At 45.9% G+C, this 23,489-nt stretch overlaps 2 protein-coding genes across 2 annotated transcripts in view; one reads left to right on the plus strand and one right to left on the minus strand.

The window, feature by feature from the left end:
- Positions 1-23,489, minus strand: part of LOC135898911 (sodium- and chloride-dependent glycine transporter 1-like) — a 968,957-nt gene that overhangs the window by 504,271 nt on the left and 441,197 nt on the right. Inside the window, exon 3 of the mRNA XM_065428136.2 lies at positions 21,236-21,402. Coding sequence (XP_065284208.2) covers positions 21,236-21,378 — 143 coding nt within the window. The 5' untranslated portion in view covers positions 21,379-21,402. The remainder of the gene's footprint in view (positions 1-21,235; positions 21,403-23,489) is intronic.
- Positions 1-23,489, plus strand: part of LOC139052457 (allatostatins-like) — a 141,115-nt gene that overhangs the window by 35,501 nt on the left and 82,125 nt on the right. The window lies entirely within an intron of this gene.

Consider the following 23,489-nt stretch of genomic DNA (forward strand, 5'->3'; position numbering starts at 1 on the left):
GAATGTCTCAGTGTGAACGCGCCATTAGAATACCAGATCGAGTTGGAGCTCTACCAGGCCTCTCGCCTCTGAAAGCACGCAGCACCAAATTTTACCCTCCTCATTTCTTCCGCCCAGCAATCGCAAAGAAATAAAGCTGACAGGTGCGCCATTATCCGACACCGCAATACCTTTCTCCGGCTCGGGTCAGGTCAGTTCCGGAACGACGAGTTTCGCACTCCGCGGCAAACGACGCCTCCGCGGCGACCGAGCGGCGCGGAGTTCACACCCGAGCTTTCGGCGAGGGCAACACAAACGACAGAGGGCGCGCGAGCTCCGACTGCGCAACGCCTCGCCTATTTCTCGACAGCGGGCGTCGGTGGGGGGGCATCGGTTAGCGCACGCGCAGAAATAAGATCGTCCGTGTAAGTGTTGCCGTAACGGCCGCGCATCCTCGGTGGCTCTCTCGCCGATCAGGTTTCGTCGCCCCATTAGGGCTGCGCTATCAGGCTGCGGGCGTCAACGCGCTGTGCCTTGGTTCTGCTATGCAAGCGGGCCGTGGTCCCATCTGGGCCAGACACGGCGACGAGCACTCGTCGAATCCCCGTCGCCGGGTCGTTGTGCACGCGGGCGGCGAACACAAACAAGACGCGGCGCTCTTCAGATTCGGCCCAGCGCCGTGCGCGGTCTCCTGGACACTCGATACGATGGCTAATTAAATCTCCCACACCCCTTTAATTAGGTTATGAACCTTGCTGCACCCTTAAACGTCCGCCGGACCCGGTGTTCGAGCAACGGTCTTTTTTTCGGAAAAGGAGCGGACGCATTACGCTCTTTACGAGCTCTGGCGCCTCTTCTTCCGATTGGTTAGGCTCTGGTGGGCCGCTGTAAGGCTCGGGCACTCGACGTCGATGGGGCCATGGGGGGGTTTAAGCCCGCTCGCCCAATGGCGCTGAACGCGAAAGCAAAAGATGTAAATGATCTGCCCCCTGCCACGTCCTTTTCGATATTCTTGTGCGTTTTCCTTTTTCTTCTTTTGCGCAGATTTTTCGCTAAACTTCGGGCGCCTGACTGCGCTAGTGTGTTTGCGCATGCGCGCGCACGCACGCATTTGTGTTTGTGTATGCCTGTGTGCGCGTGCGTGCGTACGTGCGTGCTTGTGTAGGCACCTGTTGGAAAGGCTCTGCAGTGCAAAGTTAAAAAAAAAAAAAGGCATGCTTTCATGTGTTTGAGTGTGTGCTTCCCGTGGCAGATTAAGCGTTAGCGAGCTTCATGACGATTTCCGATGCGGCTTCTTTTCGTTTGTTTTGTTTTCAGCTAAACCCATAAGTGGCAATGATCGAGCAGACGCAGCTGCCCGATCTGCCCATGACGGCGTCAACTGCGTTGCCATTCCTCTTTCGAGAGCCGACGCAGCGAAAAAACTTGCCACACTTGCGCGTGAACTGACATTAGCCCAGTGGAATTCATCCGATTTCACAAGTGCACGCCTCCATACTCTGGACCCTAATTTACGGCTCCATATTCCGTCCGAGCTTCCACGACGTGACTGCACCCTTCTTATCCGTCTATGGCTTGGAGTAGCATTTTCAAATGCCTACTCTTTCCTTATCGGAATGGCCAACAGCCCACTGTGTGACTTCTGCGGGTGCAACGAAACGATCGAGCATCTTCTTTGTCAGTGCTCTCGTTTTAACCTACAAAGAACTGTCCTCTCAGGCACCTTAGACAAACTGGACAAGCGCCCAATGACAGAAGACAAGATCCTTGGAACCTGGCCTACGCGAACATCAGCGCGATCCGCTATGAAGGCGCTGCTGCGATACTTGAAAGACACGGGACTTTCTGACAAATTGTGACAGTACACTGCGTGGCGCAGGACTGTACGGTGACACTGCGTAAGACTAGGAATGCCTTTGCGGGTTGCGTGACAGTGCCCACAGAAATAGTTCGTGTGTACGTGCGTGTGTGTGCTTAGGTTTTTTTTTTCCTTTTTTTATCCTTCTTTCTTTCTCACCTATTGCATCCCCTTTCCCTTCCCCCAGAACAGGGTAGCCAACCGGAGATAATCTCTGGTTAACCTCCCTGTCTTTCCTTTGCCTTTCTCTCTCTCTCTCTCTAAACCCATAAGTGGCAGCAGTTACCTACAATGCGCGCTGCTGCTCGTGATTCGACGCTGCGTAGTTGGAAGCACACATAGATATGAAAAATATAGATATATACAGTTGAAGCTTACGGAGAGTTGAGGATAATGAAGGGGTGAAATAAGTAAAACTAGCGAAAAGAACGAACGTATACTTGAAATGAACAGTCGCCTGTTTCGGTGGAGTTAAAGCCCGGATGAATCGGAAGCTCCCGAGAGTCGGCGTGACGTTATAAATGCGGCTTTAAAACTGAGACGCGCTTGACATATATGGCCCCTGATATTCCCACGCAAGACAAAAGGCAAGGATTTAAAGGTTTTGCGTCCGAGTTTCTGCGCGTGGGGATTGTGCTCGAAACAAAACCGGATGAAATAATGTTAGGACAAGAAAGTAATAATTTTATTATGGGTATAGTAAGCATGGAGTAATACTCCAAGCCACTCTTGGTGCAAAAGCATTTTTATTTTCTTGCTGCGTCGAGCACAGAAAAGAAAAATAAAGCTTCCTACTTCTATTGTTCCCCCCCGTGCGCGTGGCGTAAAGCGGAAATCTTTTGTTGAAAGTAATTCGTAATGAAGTCTGCACTATGAATTAAAAGCCGCTTAATTAACCAGGCACCGATAGCGTGTGGCACTGGCGCGCATGGTTTACTGCGCACTCCACAAGCGTACGCCAAGATATGCAAATTATGAAACAATGGTCGCTGGATCAATTCCGAACGATTACGTTGCCGCAAATCGGTCACAAGCTATCCGGCACCGAACCCCAAACTTTTAACGGAGCGACGAACTTCATTTCCGTTGTGGCACTGTAACTGTGCCCGCGGTTTCCAAAGCATAAATATGTAGGCCCATGTCACGTGACATTGCCCTGACGCAGCTACACGCTTACTCAAAACCACGGTTAGTTACTTCGTCCCCTTTGCAGCTTTCGCAACCGTGGTGAATAACAAAAAGTCTATTTAAATAAATATAATTTCATGGATAAGAAATGCATTCCGGATCTTTGAAGTTTCAAAATCATCAGGACAGATATGAGATTAAGTTTAACAGAATCGCAATGAGCGACTCGTTTCTGATGCCTGTTTTATCGGCATAGTTTCGGAGCGGGAAGTGGTTGACAAGTGCTGAAAAAAAGCCCCCCCCCCCCTTCCATCTTCCAGGGGCCGAACTGACCAAGCTGTTCTTTCGCAAGTTCTCCTTGCTATTGGCCGCTTTCCTGCGTAAATTATGCGTCCAGCGTCAGGTTTGGCAGGAATATCTTTACGAGCAATTCTAGCACAATATGTTTATCAATACAGGCCCAGATCCGTAAAGTAGATCCTATGTGCATTTTCTACGCAAGCATATTCTGCATTATGAGTATGAGTATTTATGAGTGATACGTATGCGTATGACCATTGTCAGCTGACTACTGCCCAATACCCTCCCAATGCGCAAGCTAGCACCACAGTTCTGCGCCCGCACTGTCGTGCACCATCATATTTCTGGGTCTCATCGCTCACTCCAATTCTCTGACGTCCCTCGCTGCGTATTCTTACCTTTATGCATTTACTCGCTTAGCCCGATATATCATCGCACATCTGTTATACGCTTCGCACTGTCTCGCCCACGCATATTTTCTGCTCTTGACTACGCCGAAAAAAAAAATCAACGGGCGTTCATAGCCGAATTCACGATCATTTCTCGTTGTCTTCGGTATCCCGTCGTAAGGCGGGCAACTCGGGCTTAGTTCTGTCTAACTTGCGGCGCTAAAGCTTTTGTCTTAGGAATGTTCGCATATCATTAGCCTTTCTCTAAGCCGCTTAGTAACTCAGGGGACCAAGTGCAATGCATGCTGACTGACCTGGACAGCCAAAGCAGAAGGATGGGTAAAAAAATTTATCTGCAGAAAACTAAAGTAATTTAACAGTCTCGGAAGAGAACAGCAGTTTGCGATAGGCAGTGAGGCACTGGAAGTGGTAAGGGAATACATCTACTTAGGACAGGTAACGACCGCGGATTCGGATCATGAGACTGAAATAATCAGAAAAATAAAAATGGGTTGGGATGCGTTTGGCAGGCATTCTCAGATCATGAACAGCAAGTTGCCATTATCCCTCAGGAGTAAAATGTATAACAGTTGCGTCTCACCAGTACTCGCCTACGGGGCAGAAACCTGGAGGCTTACGAAGAGGGTTCTACTTAAATTGAAGACGACGCAACGAGCTATGGAAAGAATGATTGGTGTAACGCTAAGGAATAAGAGGAGAGCAGATTGGGTGAGAGAAAAAATGCGAGTTAATGACATCTTAGTTGAAATCAAGAAAAATAAATGGGCATCGGCAGGGCATGTTATGAGGAGGGAATATAACCGATGGTCATTAAGGGTTACGGACTGGATTCCAAGAGGAGGGAAGCGTAGCAGAGGGTGGCAGACAGGTTAGGTGGGCGGATGAGTTTAAGAAGTTTGCACGGGCAACATGGCCACAATTAGCACATGACCGGGGTAGTCGGAGAAGTATGAAAGGCCTTTGCCCTGGACTGAGCGTGGCCAAGCTGATGATAATGATGATGATGATGATGATGATGAAGCCGCTCTCGTAGTTTATGGCTTCCCTTCCGGTGTTCTCGCTGATGTCCGTTCGTTCACACTAATAGGCTCAAAATATAATTACAGGATGATGACGAAAGGACAAGCATGTGCGTAATCACTCGCGAGGAGTTTTGCAAGGGGCTCCCCACCTAGTGCTGTCCAGTTGACCCCACCGAAAAAGTCCTTCTCATGAAGGCTCTTAAAGGGTCTGCAACACATAACAAGTACGCTGCCAAGTAATCTGGTTATGGTATCGGAATGCCTTACCATTTTTACTCTAGCAAGAAATTATCCAGGTCAATGTGCATGACCGGGGTCGTACAGAGTATTAATACAGTCGTGGAATGCAAAGTGGTAGAATAATGCACCCTGCCACAAAGATTAGCTGTTAGCTTAGTGTGCGGCGTCTAAATCACGATTCTGCCAATCGGTAGCTGTTAGTGTTGAAACAGCTGATTTCGGCCAGTGGCTAATAGGCTATGCTCGTCAGACCATCAGGATTGTTGGACTCTCTGTCCTCTTTCTCACCCCTATCTCCCATCATCAGTGTAGGCTACCAAAGCGGAGACTGATATCTGCTTAACCTCCCTGCCTTTCCTCTTTACATCTCTCTCTATCTTCTTGCCTACTAACAATTACGCTCGGTGAGGCGCGTGCAAAAGTGCCTTCTGCTTTCCATAATGCAAGATCTTGAGCCGGAGTTGTAACCATTATCTTCGTAGTGTTTTGCCTGGATGACATCAGTATGTGAGCAAAAATAGATCCCATGCCACATTTGTACTAAATTATTATCCATTGTCTTCCCCCAGCCTTGTACCTCCTTCCTCAATGCCTATGCTGAGTAGCTTGAGTCAAGCATATCTTACTTTCTTTTTTTTAATTTTAATAAATAGGGCACGTTTTTCTTCGCTCATTACTACGCTCTGTTCGCTCTGTTTAGCGGTATGGCAGGTGTTAAAATGTGTTATTTGACAGAGATATTATGAAAGAAATGCAGACGTTTAGGAGATTTGTTTCTGTCTTCAAAAACTGTAGCAAGGCCCCTGAACCGCCAATATTCACGCTGGCACAAATGATGTCCAGGCTCGCTCTCAACAAACAGAGGTGGCTTTTTGGACATGGCTAGTGCACTGAAAATAGCCCACCTAACTACTCTTGAGGAAAAGCAACTGGCACAAGGAAAATGCACCTTCTTCTGGTTAGAGAATACAAGTGGCATCCAGAGATGGAATTTCAGTCTCGTATTAGAACGAGTTTGTCTGTTCGATAACATGCTACCAACAAAGAGTAGATTTGCTCGCACTTTAAACCGTAACACGAATTTCTCACTTGATGATTTGTCCTGGCTACTCAGCTATTCCGCTTTGAGGAATAACGTTTGAGATCACGCTGGCCTCACGACACGGCTATCTATAAACTCACTCAGCCAGAAATTCATTTCTCGGCTCTCAAGATGACAACCTTTATTACATCTTCAAGAGCAACATGTGTGCGTTAAAAAAGGTCGTCGTCTTGTTCATGCATACGGAAAACTCGCCATATTGTAACGAAATATCGGGCACACGTGCAAATTAGCCGCCGCGCTAATCATCCTAGAGTTAACGTGTTCCTTTTGGCTTTCTGTAAAAGATCTGCTTTTCGTGATGACACCACGAAACAGACACTGCCAGTAATTTCGGCTATTTACTACAATCGTAGAGTCTCATACAGGCAACGTTCTACGCCGATAGTATTTGTAGATTTTAGCAGTGCCCAATATAAACGTAAATTAATTGTTGCGATGCGACAGTACTAAAAGGCGACCTAGCCTCGCTGCATGTGGCTGAGTGTCTTCGCATTTCGTCTATCAGCGTCCGCCAGCGACAACTATCGCCTTTTTTTTTTCTAGCATATAAAAGCGAAGGATAACAATCCTTCCTTTCCACCCTCTTTTTTTTTCACGTCTCTGGCTTTCTTGCTGATTGGCGCATTTTCGATAGTGGCCTTCCTTGCTCTACATTACGAGAACTGCATGGGCCCGTGATGAGAAATATTAAATTAAGGTGTTTTACGTGCCAAAACCGCTTTTTGATTATGAGGCACGCCGTAGTGGAGGACTCCGGAAATTTCGACCACCTGGGGTTCTTTAACGTGCACCTAAATCTAAGTACACGGGTGCTTTCGCATTTCGCGTGATCAGAAATACGTTAGTCCGCTTTTCGATGGGGGCTAAATGCAAAAACTCGCGTGTCCCGTGCATTGGGGGCGCGTTAAAGACCACCTAGACGTCGGAATTAATCAGGTGTCACCCACTACGGCGTGCCTCATAATAAAATCGTGGTTTTGGCACGTAAAACATCATGACTCTTTCACGAAAATGTTCTTACGCTAAAGGTGTTTTCGAAATAAGATGCCGGCCAATCACAAAGTCGGGCATATCATTAGCCAAGGTGGTTGGGGAACAGCACAGAGAACTTACAAAAGAAAACGTTCGTGCATTCGGCCCCTGGGCCTGTATTCACAAAACATTCTTACGCCAGAGCTGTTCGTAAGAGAACATTCCCGCCAATCCTGATGCTAGATATGGCATTACTGAAAGCGGACGAACAATGGCAAAGCCCACTTCCTAATGCTTTGTGAATAAATGCCCTGGCATTGAATTCACCAAGCTATTCGTTCGCAAGTGCTATTTTCAATTGACCGGCTTAGCTAATATGTGCAACGTCAGGAATGGCTGGAATTTTCCCTTACGAATAATTCCAGCGTAAGAACGTTTTGTGAATACTGACCGTGGGGCCGAATTCACAAAGCATTTCTTTAGCAAGTGCTATTTGCCACGGACAAATCGCCCATGGCCTTCGCAATAGCCTTCGCTATTAATATGTCCAGCAATATACTTGACTGAAAGTTTTTTTTAATGCTTCTACCATAAAAAGAACATTTTATTAAATTCTGGCCCAGAGCCCGTATTCACAAAAGCACCTTACACTTGAATTGTTCTTAAGAACTAATTTCAGCCGATCCGGATGCAGTACATATTATTATCAAAGGCAGCCGGTCAACGGCAAAGAGCACTTACGAAAGAAAAGTTTTGTGAATTCAGCCACTGGTTATTAGTGCGCTGAATATAGCCCAAACGTGCCATTGTGAGGGCGGTGACGTCGTCTCTGCTAGCGAAAAGTCTGGCCGAATTCAGCATGACGGCATGAATGATTTGTTTGAATATATTGCCGTTCTCGCGGCGTACGTCGGAGTGATATTTTGCATAAACTGAACATTACCGCCTGATGCACACAACCACAATTCTTTTTTTCGTGCGCTTTTTTATTTTTTATAGCGAGTCCTAGTGAGGTACTTTAGGCGTATTTCTTCAGGACAAGCAGTTTCTCAAGTCCCGTCGTTTCTCATGTATCACTTCGATTGTTTTTGATCGCATTCAAGGAAATCATATGCTGGGCGCATTTGTAATCCATGCATAATACTTCATCGTGGGAGTTGCACTGTTCGAAAATAAGACAAGGTACAGGACAATGCGCTCTGTCTATTTTCTCTTTCTTTAGTCCGGTGTAATTTTCGCGCTAAAGCTTGAAGTTTGATCATATTGTTTTTCCCGGTGATGTCGAGCCCCGAAGCTGTTCGCTGTGATGGAAATCTATAAAAGGAGCTAGAATTCCGTTGTTTCCTTTTGAACCGCGCAAGTGCAATTGTGGAAGAGAGGCATCACCGTTTATTCAAACAAGACAGCAGTTGGTAAGAAGAATACAGACTTATCGTGGTCAACAGTATAGTTGAGCAAGGAATGTTCCAGGCTGGTTCCGACGTTTCGACGAAGGCCCTTGCCTTCTTACTTGTCAAATCTCTTTATAGGAACGTTCACTGCAGCTTGGGACATCCCTTGTTCGACCACCTATGATCATAGTGTCGTTGAATTGACCCACGCGTAGGCAGCGGTATTTGCGACGGCGCTTATATATAGAGAGAAAAAATGAAAGGGAGTAGTGGGAGCTCAAGATGATAGATTAGAGGCTAAACGCGTCTGACGTTTCTCCTCTATCCTGCTAGGCACGTGATGCTTGGGAAGTGACATGTGAACCTGTACACCTGCGTTCGACTCTCTCACGTGATATATCACTTCGCATGGCTAAGACGTTGGCGTTTGTTTCACTTCCGTTACCTCGGAGACCAACGTTAACAACTAGAATCGAACAAATTCTGAGCTGCTTTTCTTTGTTTATATCTTCTTTTTAGTCACCACAGCTGGTCAGAGTCATAAATACTACAATAACGCGTAGTAGATAGGGTACATTAGAATGCCTCATCGCACTCCTTGTTCCCAGTTTGAGCATGTAATTCATGTTACGCAGTTTGCCAAGTAGTCACGCAGAATTCTGTTTGAGAGACGGTTTTACTTCTCCTCGTTATAGCATGACGCTCATAAATTTTACCCAGCTCCACAGGTAACACGTTAGGAAGAGACACGTTACCTTAAGCTTAGCTTGTCGATCTTCGCCTTATACGGGGTGTTTCATTTCATCGTTAGCATAATTTCCGAAAATCACCTGTGACATGCACAACAATTCTTCTTGTGCTGTATATATTACTCGCAGATGCAAATATTATTTGCAGGAGAAAGGAAAGTGCTCATTTGACTAATTGACAAGGTCTCGCTAATTAACTATTAATGTAATTATCTTACTGCACATATTGCAATTTACCAAATGTAGCCCGTGACTTTTAAGTTCATAGCCCCTTAGAACGAATTCTGAGGATGACACCGGCTTCGAGATATGCGTTCCCAAAGCTTGTTGCGAAATGCATTTGTGTTCCAGTAACATTTGAGCTTAAATGCATAAACATGCGTCTTGATAATGTTAATGTTGTTAATGTGGAACAACAGTGCATTTTTGCGACAATTTTGACTACGTTTATCTCAAAACTGGCGTTAGCTTAAATATTCTTTCTATTGTAAGATGACAATGTTCAGTTCGTTTAATGCAATATGTGCGCTCAATTAGTATGTTAGAAATGTAATTAGGGAGCCTTTGGTAATTATTCAATTGTGCGGATTGATTTTTCAGTTTAAGTAATGTACACCTCTGCGAGTATTTCGGCTCAATAAGAAGTTTCTGGTCGAATGCCGCAGGCGATATGTTTTAAATCGTGAGAACGTTAAAATAAAACACTCGGTATATACATGCAGAAAAGCATTTGTCAGTTAATATGTGGCTTGCTTATATGTGTCGCTTTCACTGTTTGATTTGCGATATTACACAACTTTAAACAGTCTGTAATAAAAAGGAAGACGCAGAAATACCCCCAGGGTCATATGAGGGTATGTTAAATAAATAAAAAATAAATAAATAAATAAATAAATAAATATTTCCTTTAATAGGATGAGGGAGCTATAGACAGCAGCTAGGAGCGCAAGCGTTAAAAAAGTTGCTGCTCAGGCAATCAGCGACCAGTTGAATATTGAAACACCGAAAATGACCAAGCGAGAGTAAGGAAGAAACAGTTAGTTGCTTGTCGTGATCATTAAGCTTCAAATATGGGCTCTGATTTGATTATCTGTCTGGCACCCGGAAGTTTAACCGGTAGACTTCGGGCGCATCAGGCAAAAAAAAAAAAAACGTGAAGCATGTGAATGAACGGTGTTTTTAAATGTGGAGGTAAACGAATGCACAACACGCACGCACGCACGCACGCACGCACGCACGAGCGTGTGTGTGTGTTATATTATCATCGTGGCCTTTACTAAATTGATCGCAAAATTTAGTAAATGACATCCCTCCCCGGAAAAATTAAGTTGAAGAAAACGGAAACTGCGGACAATTCGCCGTGTTGAGAGTGTGGTTTAGCCTCAGATAGTTTAGGAGAATGGAAAAATAAAACTTCAACCAGGCGGCAGAAAAAAAACGCGAGCACGAATTCAAGGAATATAAAACGCAAAGCAGGAGGTCATAAAACACGGCCGTCGCATACCCTGACGTTTGCAAAACGAAACTTGGGCCATTCGGAAGTCCCGGGCTCCTCTTAAATAACACTGCCCTAAATTGATGACCAGCTGACAATGAAAAAGAATAATAATAAAAAAGGCGCCGGGGCCACGACGCGTTCATCCAGTTCAGTGACTCCTGGCGGGTAAATAGAGCGCGAACTCCGCGGCATCTTTCCGGGCCCCCAGAGCGCGCAGGGGAGCCGCAGACTTTTCCCGTAAGTGGATCACTGGAAGGCAAACTTCTTTTATCGTCCGGGAACACGTAGCTTTTCCTCGAAAGAATGGAACCGTTTTGAGTTCAACGCTCACTGAAGCAACCAATGTCCGGAAACCCCTCACCTCTCGTCTTTTTTTTTTTTTCGAAGAACACGGAAAACATGAGCGCGAAGCTTCATTGGGCACTGTCTCTCTCTCTCTCTCTCTTTTGCGTTCAACGACACTCGGGATACACGTTCTTGCTGCACTGCAATATTGTGCGAACCCGAGCAAAGGCAAAAAAGAAAAGCGTTGGCTGGAAACCGGCGCCTCATTTCAGACTCGGTCGAAGTTGACCAACGCTTCCCTACTACACTACTGTCTCGCCTACAGGGATAATTTGGACGAATGGACTGCGGAATGTACCGAATCGGCAGAGAAACGAAATTTCAAGACGATACGAAAATTTCAAAATGAGCAGTATAGCTGGAGCGCTTGGTTCATTATTGTCGAGGCGCTGCACGGCATTAACAATAAACTGATTTAGGCGTTCGAATGGCATATCGCACAGAGTCACTCTATCTGCTTGGGCCGTGAGAAAGAAAACTGTAGGAAAATTAAGCCAGAGCTCCACGTGCGCTGTTATGAACGCAATTACTTCTTTAACGACACGAGCAAAGAGAATAAATGCCGGGCAAGCACATGGGTGAAGAAGAGAGAGGCAGATAGATAGAGGTGGTTCTTGAATAAAAAGCCGGAGAGAGAGCGTTGCCTGGGGGGTCACGAAGCATGTTCCTCCAGCTTAATATACGATGATTAAGGAAATGATACGCGCATGACTCGCGACATTTAACACGTATACAAAGTACACACGAGGGTGAGAGTTGTCTCATTTTGGCTAGTTGATGAAGGAGAGTTTGAAACTGAGGCGCACAAAAGAATGTCCAATTATATAGACTGAATAAATTTCAACATGGGTAGGTTAATTTTTACAATAGCTATATTTCCGACATCTTAAATGCCGACTCTTGAAACGAAAGCTCCGAACGCTTAAAGATGTGAAATGCTTCCTTTGAAGCGTCTCTGCTCGAACCAGAGCCAGGGATTAGTTCAGCCAAGAAAATTAGACTCAGCGTAAGTGTAATTGCACAAATAAATGAAGTTCGTGAGTTCGCGCAAACAGCAAGGAAAAAAAAATGTCCGCGCAAACCAACAATCAATCGATAAAATATCAATGATAAGAAACGTAATCTGTATTCATTTTGTTGCAATCAGAGATCACTGAAATATGCAGTCTTCTGCACGAATGAACATTTGTGCGTTTTTTTACGTCTTTGATGCGGCTACTGTGATTATATTTTAACGGTGCTTCAATCTCTCGTGCTGCTGAATGGCCTCCTGAAATAAAGCTTAATTGCTTCACACTCATTCCAATTGCCTTAGCATCCTAAGGCCGGATTCGTGGAGCTTTCATTCGCTGCTGTCGTTAGCGATTGGCTGGCCGCCTTCGTTAATTTTATGCTCAGCATGTCGACTGGCTGGAGCTTTCGTTTGCAAGCAGTTCTTGCTCAAGAAATTGATTGTGAATACGGGCCCTAATTAACAGCAACATTCGCAGGTTTCCAACATTCCCCATCAGGACCTGAAGAATAAACAAGTCATTTCTTTTGAAATCAGCCTGTGTTAATGTGCCGAAAGTTGGCAAGACAGATTTGTAGCACTGAAAATACCAAACTTTGAGTTCCCAAGCTTCATGACGATGTCGAAGTTCAGGGTTTTATTCTAGACTTGGCCCGCACATGCGCAGTTCACAGCACCCTTGTGCAGCAGTGATGGAATACGCAAGTATAGTTAGAGAGATGGCCGGATCCACCGAGACGCCGGCAGCTATCCGCGGGGGAGCAGCTTAAGTCTAATTAGCGTAGCCTTTGGGTATTCGAAGCTTGTAATTGGGCTGTACCAGGCGGAAACCTGCTACACAAGTGCGGAAACGGGTCTTAACTAAGGTGCGCGATTCCAGTTAGGGAGAAAAGGATTATGGCAAGAGCCTGTAGTACCCACGCGCATGAGATACGTGCTCAAGATTGTACCGGTAACCCAAATCGCGGAAGAAAACCCGACCAGAAGTAAAAATCCAGTGGCATGTTTAAAAAGTAAATCAAAGAGAAAAGTATCGCAACGTAAGCGTCTGTATAGTCGCACGGACAGCCCCGCGAAAATGAGATTGGTACAGCTTTCAATAATTAAGCGTTTCCTCGCTCGACCGGGACTAGGTCCGTTATCACGATTAATGATTGCACCTGATCCCCATTACACACCTGCTGTTTTCACCGGCAGAGAACGACCCAACCCGGTTGTCTGCTCACATTGCATTCGTGTACGCGGGGTAAAGAAGCTAATGCACAAGCATTGCAGTAAACGCCCTCTCGCATACAATCAGCGCGTCTGTCATACTGAGATATAACTGAACCTAGCATTGAAACTTCGTTGCCAGATTTTAAAAAAAATAGGATCCGAACAATTACTCCATTCGGCACAAGAAAAAAAAATTACAGATTCGAGTGACACAACGGAAGCAAATGAATCTCTAGTATAAATTGCGCGCTGGTTCTGTTTCAGTCTGTAATTGGTGGTGTCAGCTGTGCGACATCGATCCCACTCCAGAAAAAAAAAAGTAGAAGTTTAATAACTCGGAGAAAGGGAGCAGCAAGAGGGGAGAAAGGAATGAATAGAAGGAGAAAGTACAGATGGGTGTAGGAAACGCTTTGAGATGAGACAGCAATCGCAGACATGAGAAGCGTCATGCTCTGAAGTCACAAACTCATTTGGTACAATGAGGTCTAGCCGATCAGTGTTCGAATCTTGCGGCACTTCGATGACTCCGTGCAATAAAACGGAAGAAATAGCTCTAGACCCGTGCGTGTGCCAGTGGGTGTTTTCTTTCCACGTCTTTCTTTTCATTCTTTTTTGTCTGCACAGAGACCGCCAACGTATGGCGCTTAGGAATGGTTCAGGACACAGCTTTCGGTTTCCACGCGTAAGACGCTTTTTTTACCAAATAGCTATTGAAACCGCGTTGGCAATAGCATTTCCAGAAGATATATTGCTTGTTATACACGTCTCTACTGAACTTTAAGAAAGCGCAAGAACAGGAGAGAGGAAGTCATGGTAACTCACTCAGCGGCATTAAAAGGACAAATACTTTTTTTAACTGCCCTACCATCTCACTCACTCACTCACTCACTCACTCACTCACTCACTCACTCACTCACTCACTCACTCACTCACTCACTCACTCACTCACTCACTCACTCACTCACTCACTCACTCACTCACTCACTCACTCACTCACTCACTCACTCACTCACTCACTCACTCACCTCACTCACTCACTCACTCACTCACTCACTCACTCACTCACTCACCTCACTCACTCACTCACTCACTCACTCACTCACTCACTCACTCACTCAAGCAATCATTCACTCAGCAGCTGATTGCGAGCACATCTAACTGTTAACGTAACGGATGAACGCAAATGAGCGCCGACAGGTTGACACACAACATTCTTGCACATCTCAGGTATTTGAGCGGTATGTACTCGTGAACTTTTGCAGCGTTAACTGCCACGCTCTGCGGGTTTGTTCTTCCACTTACATGAATCTGAAGAGCGCATTACTTGGTTTAAATTGAGTGACAGTGACGCCACCAAAGTCGTGCACGCAGTGCATGGGAAGGTAAATATCCCTTTCTCCGCCTTTGAACGAGGTTTTAGGTTTCTGCTGGCCGCCAAGACCGATGACCGCCAATCGCGCATCCGAGAGAAATGGTTTGGACAGATTGTTCCGCAGAGCTCATTAGATGCGGTCGGCTCCGCTGTCCGAACATACGGTCCTCTGTGGACGGGTCAATTATTTGGAGCCCGCGGATGAAGGGCGAAGTGCTGCATTACCAAGTCGCATTAGATTTCCCTCACAGATGTGACTGAGGGACGCACAGCGCTAACCTTATGTTAACGGCTGCACGGGGCAAAAGCGTACAACTGCAACCAAGCTATTTTTGTAAGCACGTTTCAGATGCGATCACTCCGAACTCCAGGCTAAATAATTTACCGGTCATTTTGTTTCGAAAGTAAAAGGGTGTGGGATGGGGAGAAGAGGATTTCACTCACACATGCAGCAACACGGTTAACTTAAATTTCAGCCAACTGAGATTGATTTAGTAGGGCGATGCTAGTACAAGCGAGGGCCCGAGACGCTCTTAAACTTAGGGCTACGAAGAGAAGGAGAGAGGGCGTAAATTTTTTTCTTTTACAGCGGAGCTGTATATATCCACCCTCTCATATATTTACCAATCTCGGTGCCTCAAAACTCCCGCGCCCTCTATGAGGCGGCAGAGCAAACGGATGGATGGATGGAAGTCATGAGCGTCCCCTTTGGAGCGGGATGGTGGGTGGCGCCACCAAGGTCTTGCTGCTATACTGCTTAATGTCCTACCTAGGTTAAACAATAAAAAAGGAAAAAATACTATGAGCTCCCCCAACCAAATTTTCTGATCCGCTATTGCGAACTGTGTTTTTGTACATCTCCATTTTTTGTCGTTTCCCTACTTTTCTTCCATCAATCCTCCAATCGCTTCTTACTAATCCCTATTGCGGACACGTTTACTTTTCCACTGCTCTCGCTGATCCCAAGGACTTCAAGGGGAGGTCAGTGGTGCCTAAATCGACCACTGGGTAGACGTCTTCAAATTCTAATAAAACATGCTTCATAGTTTCCCTAGGTTTACCGCAGGAAGCACATGCTTCTTCCTTCTTATATCTCGCTTTATAGGTGCGTATTCTAAGGCATCCCGATCTTGCTTCGAAAAGTAATGAGCTTCCCTTTGAATTATCATAAATTGTTTCTTTCCTGATTTCGTTTTTTCCTCTCAAGTAGTCACACATAGCAAGTTTCTTCTCCATTGCCGCCACCCATGAGATTATCTCAGCCTCTCTGCTTTTCCACTTGACGTTCTTTGTTGTCACGTTGCTCATCATACAGGTCGTATAGTTGCTGGTAAGCTTCCTAGTTCTTTCCCTAAACTGTGAATCAATGTTTTTCCTGCACTCTCCCAGCCCATTTACTTTCTTCCATATTCCTCAGTCGTTCTCCATACTCAATTTTAATGCGAGCTTCCCTCACTTCAAAACTAGTTCAGCCCGTATCAACCTGCACAGCTTCATTTGTAGTCTTCCCGTGAGCGCCCAATGCGAGGTGACCGACTGACCTTTGGTTCCCATCAAGTCCTGATTGTACCCCTGATTTAAAGCAAACAACCGCATTTCCAAAAAGTAAGTCCTAGGCCTAGGACCATTCCACCTTTCCACATACCTCGGAGCACCTCGTACCTTTTGTATCCCCATAGCGGTCTGTACTTCATTATGGCTCTATTTCTCTTCGCCTTCACGGTTATTCTTTTTCCCCGTGTTTCCATATATCTATTGCCTTCGCTCATCCATATACGAAGGTATTTATATTCTGTTACTGGAGGTATTTCTCGGCCCTGTATCTCCACTGGCTGTTCACTGTTTTCATTGAATACCATAAGACCTGATTTTCTAACCCTAAATTTCAAACCTAAATCGTTGCTTTACGGTCCACACATATTAGCGAGACGTTGCAAATCACTTTGCTTGTTAGCTAGCTAGCAACACAATAGCGTCCGCATAAAATAAACCTGCAAGTTGCTGCTCTACTACTGTACCCGCATGTTTGTATGAGAGATTAAAGCTGATATTACTTCCTTTTAGCGCTCTCTTCATTCTCACTATGTACATCATAAACAGCAGTGGGGATAAAGGGCACCTCTGCCTCCGTCCCTTGTTGATACAAACTTTCTCCTCTCTCTTCATCTCTTTCTATTCAACGCAAATGGTATTTTCTAGGTAAATCTCTCTCAAAGGCTGTAGACAATCGTCACCAAAGCCTCCCCCTTCCATAATATCCCACAAAATGTTTGCGGTCTATGTTTTGTAGGCTCCTGTAATGTCTAAAATGGTCACATATATTGGTCTGCTTTCTACTTTTGATATTTCAATACACTAAGTAAGAAAAAATAAGTTATCATCTAAACGCCTACCCATTCTGAAGCCATTCTGAAGTTCTCCCGAAATGCCATTATTCTCTGCCAATGCTTTCAGCTTTAATTTGATTTCAAGCATTGCTAGCCTGTATAATACCGATGTAATGGTCAACGGTCTATACGAGTGAATTCTATCTTTCTTCCCGGAAACTTTATAAATTAAATTCATACTACTTTGTCGCCAGCTGTCTGGTATTCGTCTATCTTTTAACGTTTTTTTCCACTGCTTTCACCAGAGCTTCCTTACTTTTTGGTCCTTGTTCATTATTCAGCCTAACGGGAACTTCGTCTAGCCCTGTGGCTGTGTGCTTAGGAATTTTCTCTTCGGCTTTCTTCCAGTTGAAATTTGTCAGCACCAGCTCCTTTTCCAACTGGGTCTCTTTCATGCTCTTTTTTTCTTCAAACACAACCTCGTCATTGCCTTGGAAAAATTCGGCTGTTATTTTTCGGATGTAATTTATTGCCGCTTCTCCTTCCAGTCTGTTTCCATCTTCGTCTATATAGGTTGTTGTATTTTTTTGTCTTCCTGCCTAATAATATTATGTGGTTCGAAAATATTGTAGATGCGGCCTTCCTTTACTCACGTATTTCTGACAACCAACGTTCACTTTCATCCTTTAATTTTACTTGCACCAGTATAGACTTTTTCTCCCGGTATATTTCCCATTTACTGGCTGCTTCATCCTGCGGCAACTGCACCTTCTTTGCCTGCCTGTGCTCTGCAGATGCTTTCTTTCGTTCGGCGATCGCTTCTCGTGTCTCCCTGTACCACCAGCTTTTCTTTTTCTTTTTTTTCCTTTCCAACTAACATGTTGTTTCTCTTTCCGTATTTCTGTCGTTATTACACTTAGAAGCTCACTGTATCCCCAATCTTTATTTGGCCATTTGCTAAGTTCTTCCTCAGCTGTAGTGACTATATTTGTTATTTTTTCAGCGCTGAACTTTGGACTGGCCATTTTGGACCCAACAACACTTCTTTCCCAACTACATATCCCATTTTAAAAATGATGCGTTTATGGTCACTCCCTATGCTGCTGTACCCTTCCTCATCAATGACCATTTCTCTCAACTTATCATAAATTCTTTCTGTCATCAGACAGTAATCAATGGTTTATTGGCGGTTTCCCACTTCCCCAGGGATCGGCCCTTCACACTTAGGCCCTGTATTCACAATAACGAGGTTATGTTGCTCACAAATGTCTAGCATTGACTTCCCGTTGGTGTCGGTATAGCCATCTAAATCCTGTATGTGGGCATTTATGTCACCTAATAGGATAATTTCAGCACCATTCCCGAAAGCCCTAATATCAGCGCTTATGCATTTCACTGACTCTTTATTCTTCTTTGTGCAATTATTTCCAGTCCACAAATACGTAACGCCCAGCCAAGATGTTTTCCCACTCATTGTACCTGATAACCAGAGATGCTCTTGACATTTTGAATTTATTCTTTTCCATTTGGCTTCCTGGTGGATGAGCATTCCGACTCCCCCTCCCTTTCTTTTCGACTTAGTTCTGTTGCACCCTTCCCAAGCATAATTCTCAATCTCTGGCGGCTCTTCCGAGTCTCTAAGGTGCGTTTCTATAACCGCATACACTCCTATTTCTTCTCTATTTAATTGCTCCTCAATCTCTGCACACTTTTCCCTTCTGCCACCCTGTATGTTTATGTAACCTATTGCATGGCGAGCTCTCTTCCTTGCTTTTCTCCTTTTTCTGTTATAGACGGCGACGCTATATTGAGCTTCCTTTACGAGACCTTCTTCATTACTACCTACTCTGGCCTCCTGAGCGCCCGTGGGCCCCCTAAACAAGCAACAGCGCGACCAGCAAGTCGCGAGCCCACTTCTCGTGCAAGCCTGTAATTCAAGTGGATCCCGTCTCGTTGAAAACTACCACACCTTCTCACGTCCCTGTTTACTTCGACAACCTCGAAGCCTTTCCCTCGGCTCATTTTCCATATCACTTCATTAGCAGCCACTACGGCTCTTTGTATGTGAGTGTCACGTACAGGCCCCTCCGGCACCCTGCACACCACGATCTGCGCTTGAGGGGACAACTCGCGCAAGTCGTCCTCCCCATTCGCCAAGCGCTGGGCTAGTCCTGTCCGCTTCCTGTTTAAGCCGTCATTGAGCTCATCTGCTACTATGACAAGGTTGCACACGCGGGCATTTTCCGCGAGCTTTGCTTTTGCTCCCAACATGATAGAACCTAGCCTCTGCCCCGGAAATGTCCCTACCGCTACTATTTTATCGCCTTTCACCCTCTCCACGACTGCTTTTGAGCACCTATCCAGGTTTGAGTTGCCGGCGATAATCACCATTTCACTCTCTCCTACCTCTCCCTGCTTCCCTTCGAATTTTTCCGCATGATTCGGACTTGACGAGTGGCATTGACCCATGCGCTCATGCTTTTACCGCGTGGTGGCCTCCAGGTAGGTGCCGCTCTTTCCAGCTAACCCCTCACCATTTTGCACGCATTCCACGTACTTTGCTGACACTCCCTCTCCTGTCACGTCGGGGGACTGCGTTCCATTGTCACGACAATTCTCGTTCACAATGGCGGTCCTGTTCAGCATTTCCTCGGCTGCTTCAACTCTTCTTTCCACGTCCTTCCCTACATCACGCTCCCTATATTTAGCTCATTTTTGAGCTCTTCAACCAGTTCGACAAGCTCTTCCTGGAAAGCCTCCATGTTCTTCAGCCTAACATCGACATCACAGTGTGTGCCGATTGACTCTCTTCCCTCTCCATTCTCATCCGTCCCCTCATCTGTCTTGAGGGACCCCCCGCGCACTGCCTGCTTTCCCTGCTTGCTGGCCATGTATTGCACGGCTTTTTCTAATGCTAATACTATAATACTGTAATAATGCAGAGCACGCGCCTTTTAGCAAAAACCGATACGCACAGGATCCAAATCCTCAAAATGTCGCACAGCAACTCTCACCACGGTTTCAAAAGCAATCAATGCCGCGGAGACCCAAAGTATGACACGCAGTAGCACGCGCTCAACCAGGTAACCACGCTCTCACTTTCCCACCAAAACACACACAGTAAAACCACTAATAGCTACTAGTCTTACCACGTCCAAGCTACCATGTAAAGGCTAAAAACACTCAACGTTCCACCCGGCTACATGTGTTGAAGCACGTGGCGCCGAAAGGACGCTCTAACCATCCTTCAAAACGATATGTACACGAAACACACTCACGCACACAAAATACGAGACAAAAAAAAGGAAACCCCCTAATTACTATTTAAAGGCAAAAAATATCAGCAAATAAAACAAAAGCAAGCTCAAAGCATGCACAAAAACTTGTGATTTCGTTGCCGCCACGCAACACCGAAAAGCACGTCCATTCGCCTCAAAATATGCAGCCACCCAACCTCAACCCAAGCCTCAAACCACTAACGCATGAACTGACACCTGTCGTACCAAGAGGAACGCTAGGAAACCACCCAATAAGACATAATGCCGCCCTATATGAGGAGGCGGAGCAAACCAATAAGGCATATGTGTTCACACCTGGGGTAGAAAGAGGAAAGCTATAGGAAACGGGCGGCGAGTACCAGCGAAGATCGTGCCTGAGAAGCTGCCCGTAAGCGGCGGCCTCGATAGAAAGCCCAGTGCCGCGAAGCGGAGAATGCGGCGAATCGACATGGGTACCACGCCAGTAAATTGGACGAGCACATGGGTCAGTATACGAAATTTCAGAGGAATTTTCTGGGTAGAGATTTCAAGGTCAGTTGCGCGGTATGGGCAGACTATGGTTCGAGAACGATTTGCTGGCGATTGGCAGCGTTGGAGAGGTCGCGAAACGTGAACGTAATGCAGTTCAGACAGCTACCCTAGCTTCTGATTTATCCAGCTGCTCGGTTTGGCTGCGCCGAGGGAGAGCTATTGGCCGTAGCGCGCATCGATCATTTGGTATGAAGGTGGTTAGTAAACGAGCCATCTGCTACATTTCCGCGCCTGCGCAAAGAACCGAATAGGCAGTTGGTATGTTGCGTGCGCCGGTATGGGAGGCCGCATGTATAGTGCGTACTGCCGAAGGACAACCGGCTCATGATGCCCAACTTCGGGACCGTAGACGTGAGCGAGAGTTGCAGGTGCCACGAACCAGTGAGGAGCGTGCCAAAGAGGCTCCCCGAAAGCGGCGGGCTCGAGCGGAAAGCCCCCCAGACCGCGAAGCGATTGATGCGGTGCAACGACGGAGGTAACAAGCTCGCAAGGCTGGCACTTACATTGGTGCGGACACGTGATTGAGCCGGGACTTCGTGGACAAAACGTTCGGCTTCGTTTGTCGTGTGGCCGATTGTGCTTTGAAAACGACCGATGGGTGATTGCGAACATTTCTTACCACGATGTTAACAGCACCGTGGGTCATCCATTTGCTCAGGGTAGAATGGCCCTGAAAAGAAATATATATATATATATATATATATGACTTACTTCGTACTGATAATACACATTACACTTGGCACTGTTTGTACATTGCACGGCACACCCAAATGCATTTTTTCCTGTATTACCTGCTTCTTACAGTTTACATGGCGTACGCACTGTATAGGTTGTTTTTGTTTCCTTGTATTTACTTATTGCTGACCTGGCGCGTCGATTGTAACCATTGCTTTTTTGTTTGAGTTTGCTGCAAACCCCCTGTATAACAAAGCGCCTGTACTGTTTGTATGTCCACTCCTGTATGAGCCTTTGAAGGCTTACAGTATTGATAAATAAACAAATAATATATATATATATATATATATATATATATATATATATATTGCATTGCATGCTTTGAAATGCCGCCATGTGGTCTCTCTACTCGTATGGCGGCGTTTGAAAGCACGCCATGCACGCAATATATATATATATATATATATATATATATATATATATATATATATATATATATATATATATATATATATATATATATATATATATATATATATATATATATATATATATATATACAAGGAAACTACTGCTGATGCAATCAGTGTCGTAAGCTGATACTGCACAGAAACCAAGCACATGCGTGGGACTCTAAGTTTCTTTTACACTCACCCTTACCCCTTCTCATGTGTAGGGTAGAAAACTGGACAAAATCTAGCTACCCTCGTTACCTTTTCGTCCATTTCCCTCGCTTTAACCTCACGTACATGTTCCATTTACGCTTTCAGTACTGCGTTTCTTACGGGCTGAATGGACACTGGTCAATAATTGAAACCGGACCTTCCACTGGACCATCTGTTAAAAATTGTCACTTTTTTATGGTTTATGCTTTAGCAGTATTGCACACATAGGACGAAACCGTGAGGATCAAGTGTGTATACCAGGTTCAGAATGCCTGAATCACAAAAGAGATTGGTGACATTGATTAACGCAAATGTTAATAACGTTGTTGAACTCAAACGAGCTCACAAAAACGTCATTAACTTTTGAATCGGTACGATGACCGCATACCATACATGATTAACGTGCAACCCGAGGAGCGTTTGTGGCCATCTCTACTGCATTTCTCTGCGTAGCTTCTTTAGGTGCAACAAGTTATGACACAGACACAGGCGGAGCCGCGTGACCTAGCCGATCACTCAGCATGGCGCAGGTGCTAAGTCGGCGAGAAAGGTCACGCGGCCGCGCCTGTGATTCACCTTCCCACGTCGAGTCATTCCGCGCTATCTCGCCGCGGGAGACCCGCAGTCTCGCATGCGAAATTAATCTGGAAAGCGGAAGAGGACCCCAGAGATGGGACCGAGATGTCGCGGCTTGGCAGACGAGCGAGGCCGCTGCAAATTATGCCAGAGCCCGCGGTGTCTTCATTCGTGGCATTCGGACAAGGGCACGTGTTAGCTGGCTCGCGCAGGCTTTACGGGGGAGCCACGAAGTGCGTGTTTTCAACCAGGAGCGATGCGCAGAGTTAGGCTCAGCGGACGCGGCGTACACGTGTTGATTGTGGCGTGCACGGAAGAGGCGGGCAGTCGCGTGCGCCTCGCATACGAGACTGCGCCTGTGGGTGTCATTTGCTCTTACGACTGCCGTTGCGCTCTGCTCGTGTTTGGTGTTTGCAGCGCAGTCCGGCGTTTGCGGGTCCGGTGCTGACGGGCTCGCCACTTGATGAAGGGGTGATTACGTGCTACCAGAGCGGTTGTCGCTTGTTTGTCACGGCAGGGAATGGTGTCGTGCTAAATTTCGGCTCGGTAATACCGCGGAAATGTAGGCGAAGTGGTACACGCGGAAGAGACGCTTGTAATGGTAAGATTAGGGTAGTAATTAAGAAAGCGCATGCGGCAGACAAAGTTGTTAGGAGGAGGGTGGTTGGGCTGTGCATTGCATACCTGTTCTGCGAGTTAAGGTATATTCTTCGAAGAAGGCGCAGTTGGGATTGCGTCTGCCGTGCGTTGGTTTAGGAACGACGAGGCTAGAAAATGCTAAAGTGCGAAGAATGTGCGGGCTTTCAGTCAGCAGAAACAAGTACACTTAGTTGTCCCGTTG

Source organism: Dermacentor albipictus, unplaced genomic scaffold (genome assembly GCF_038994185.2).
Source record: "Dermacentor albipictus isolate Rhodes 1998 colony unplaced genomic scaffold, USDA_Dalb.pri_finalv2 scaffold_23, whole genome shotgun sequence".
NCBI classification, from domain to species: domain Eukaryota; kingdom Metazoa; phylum Arthropoda; class Arachnida; order Ixodida; family Ixodidae; genus Dermacentor; species Dermacentor albipictus.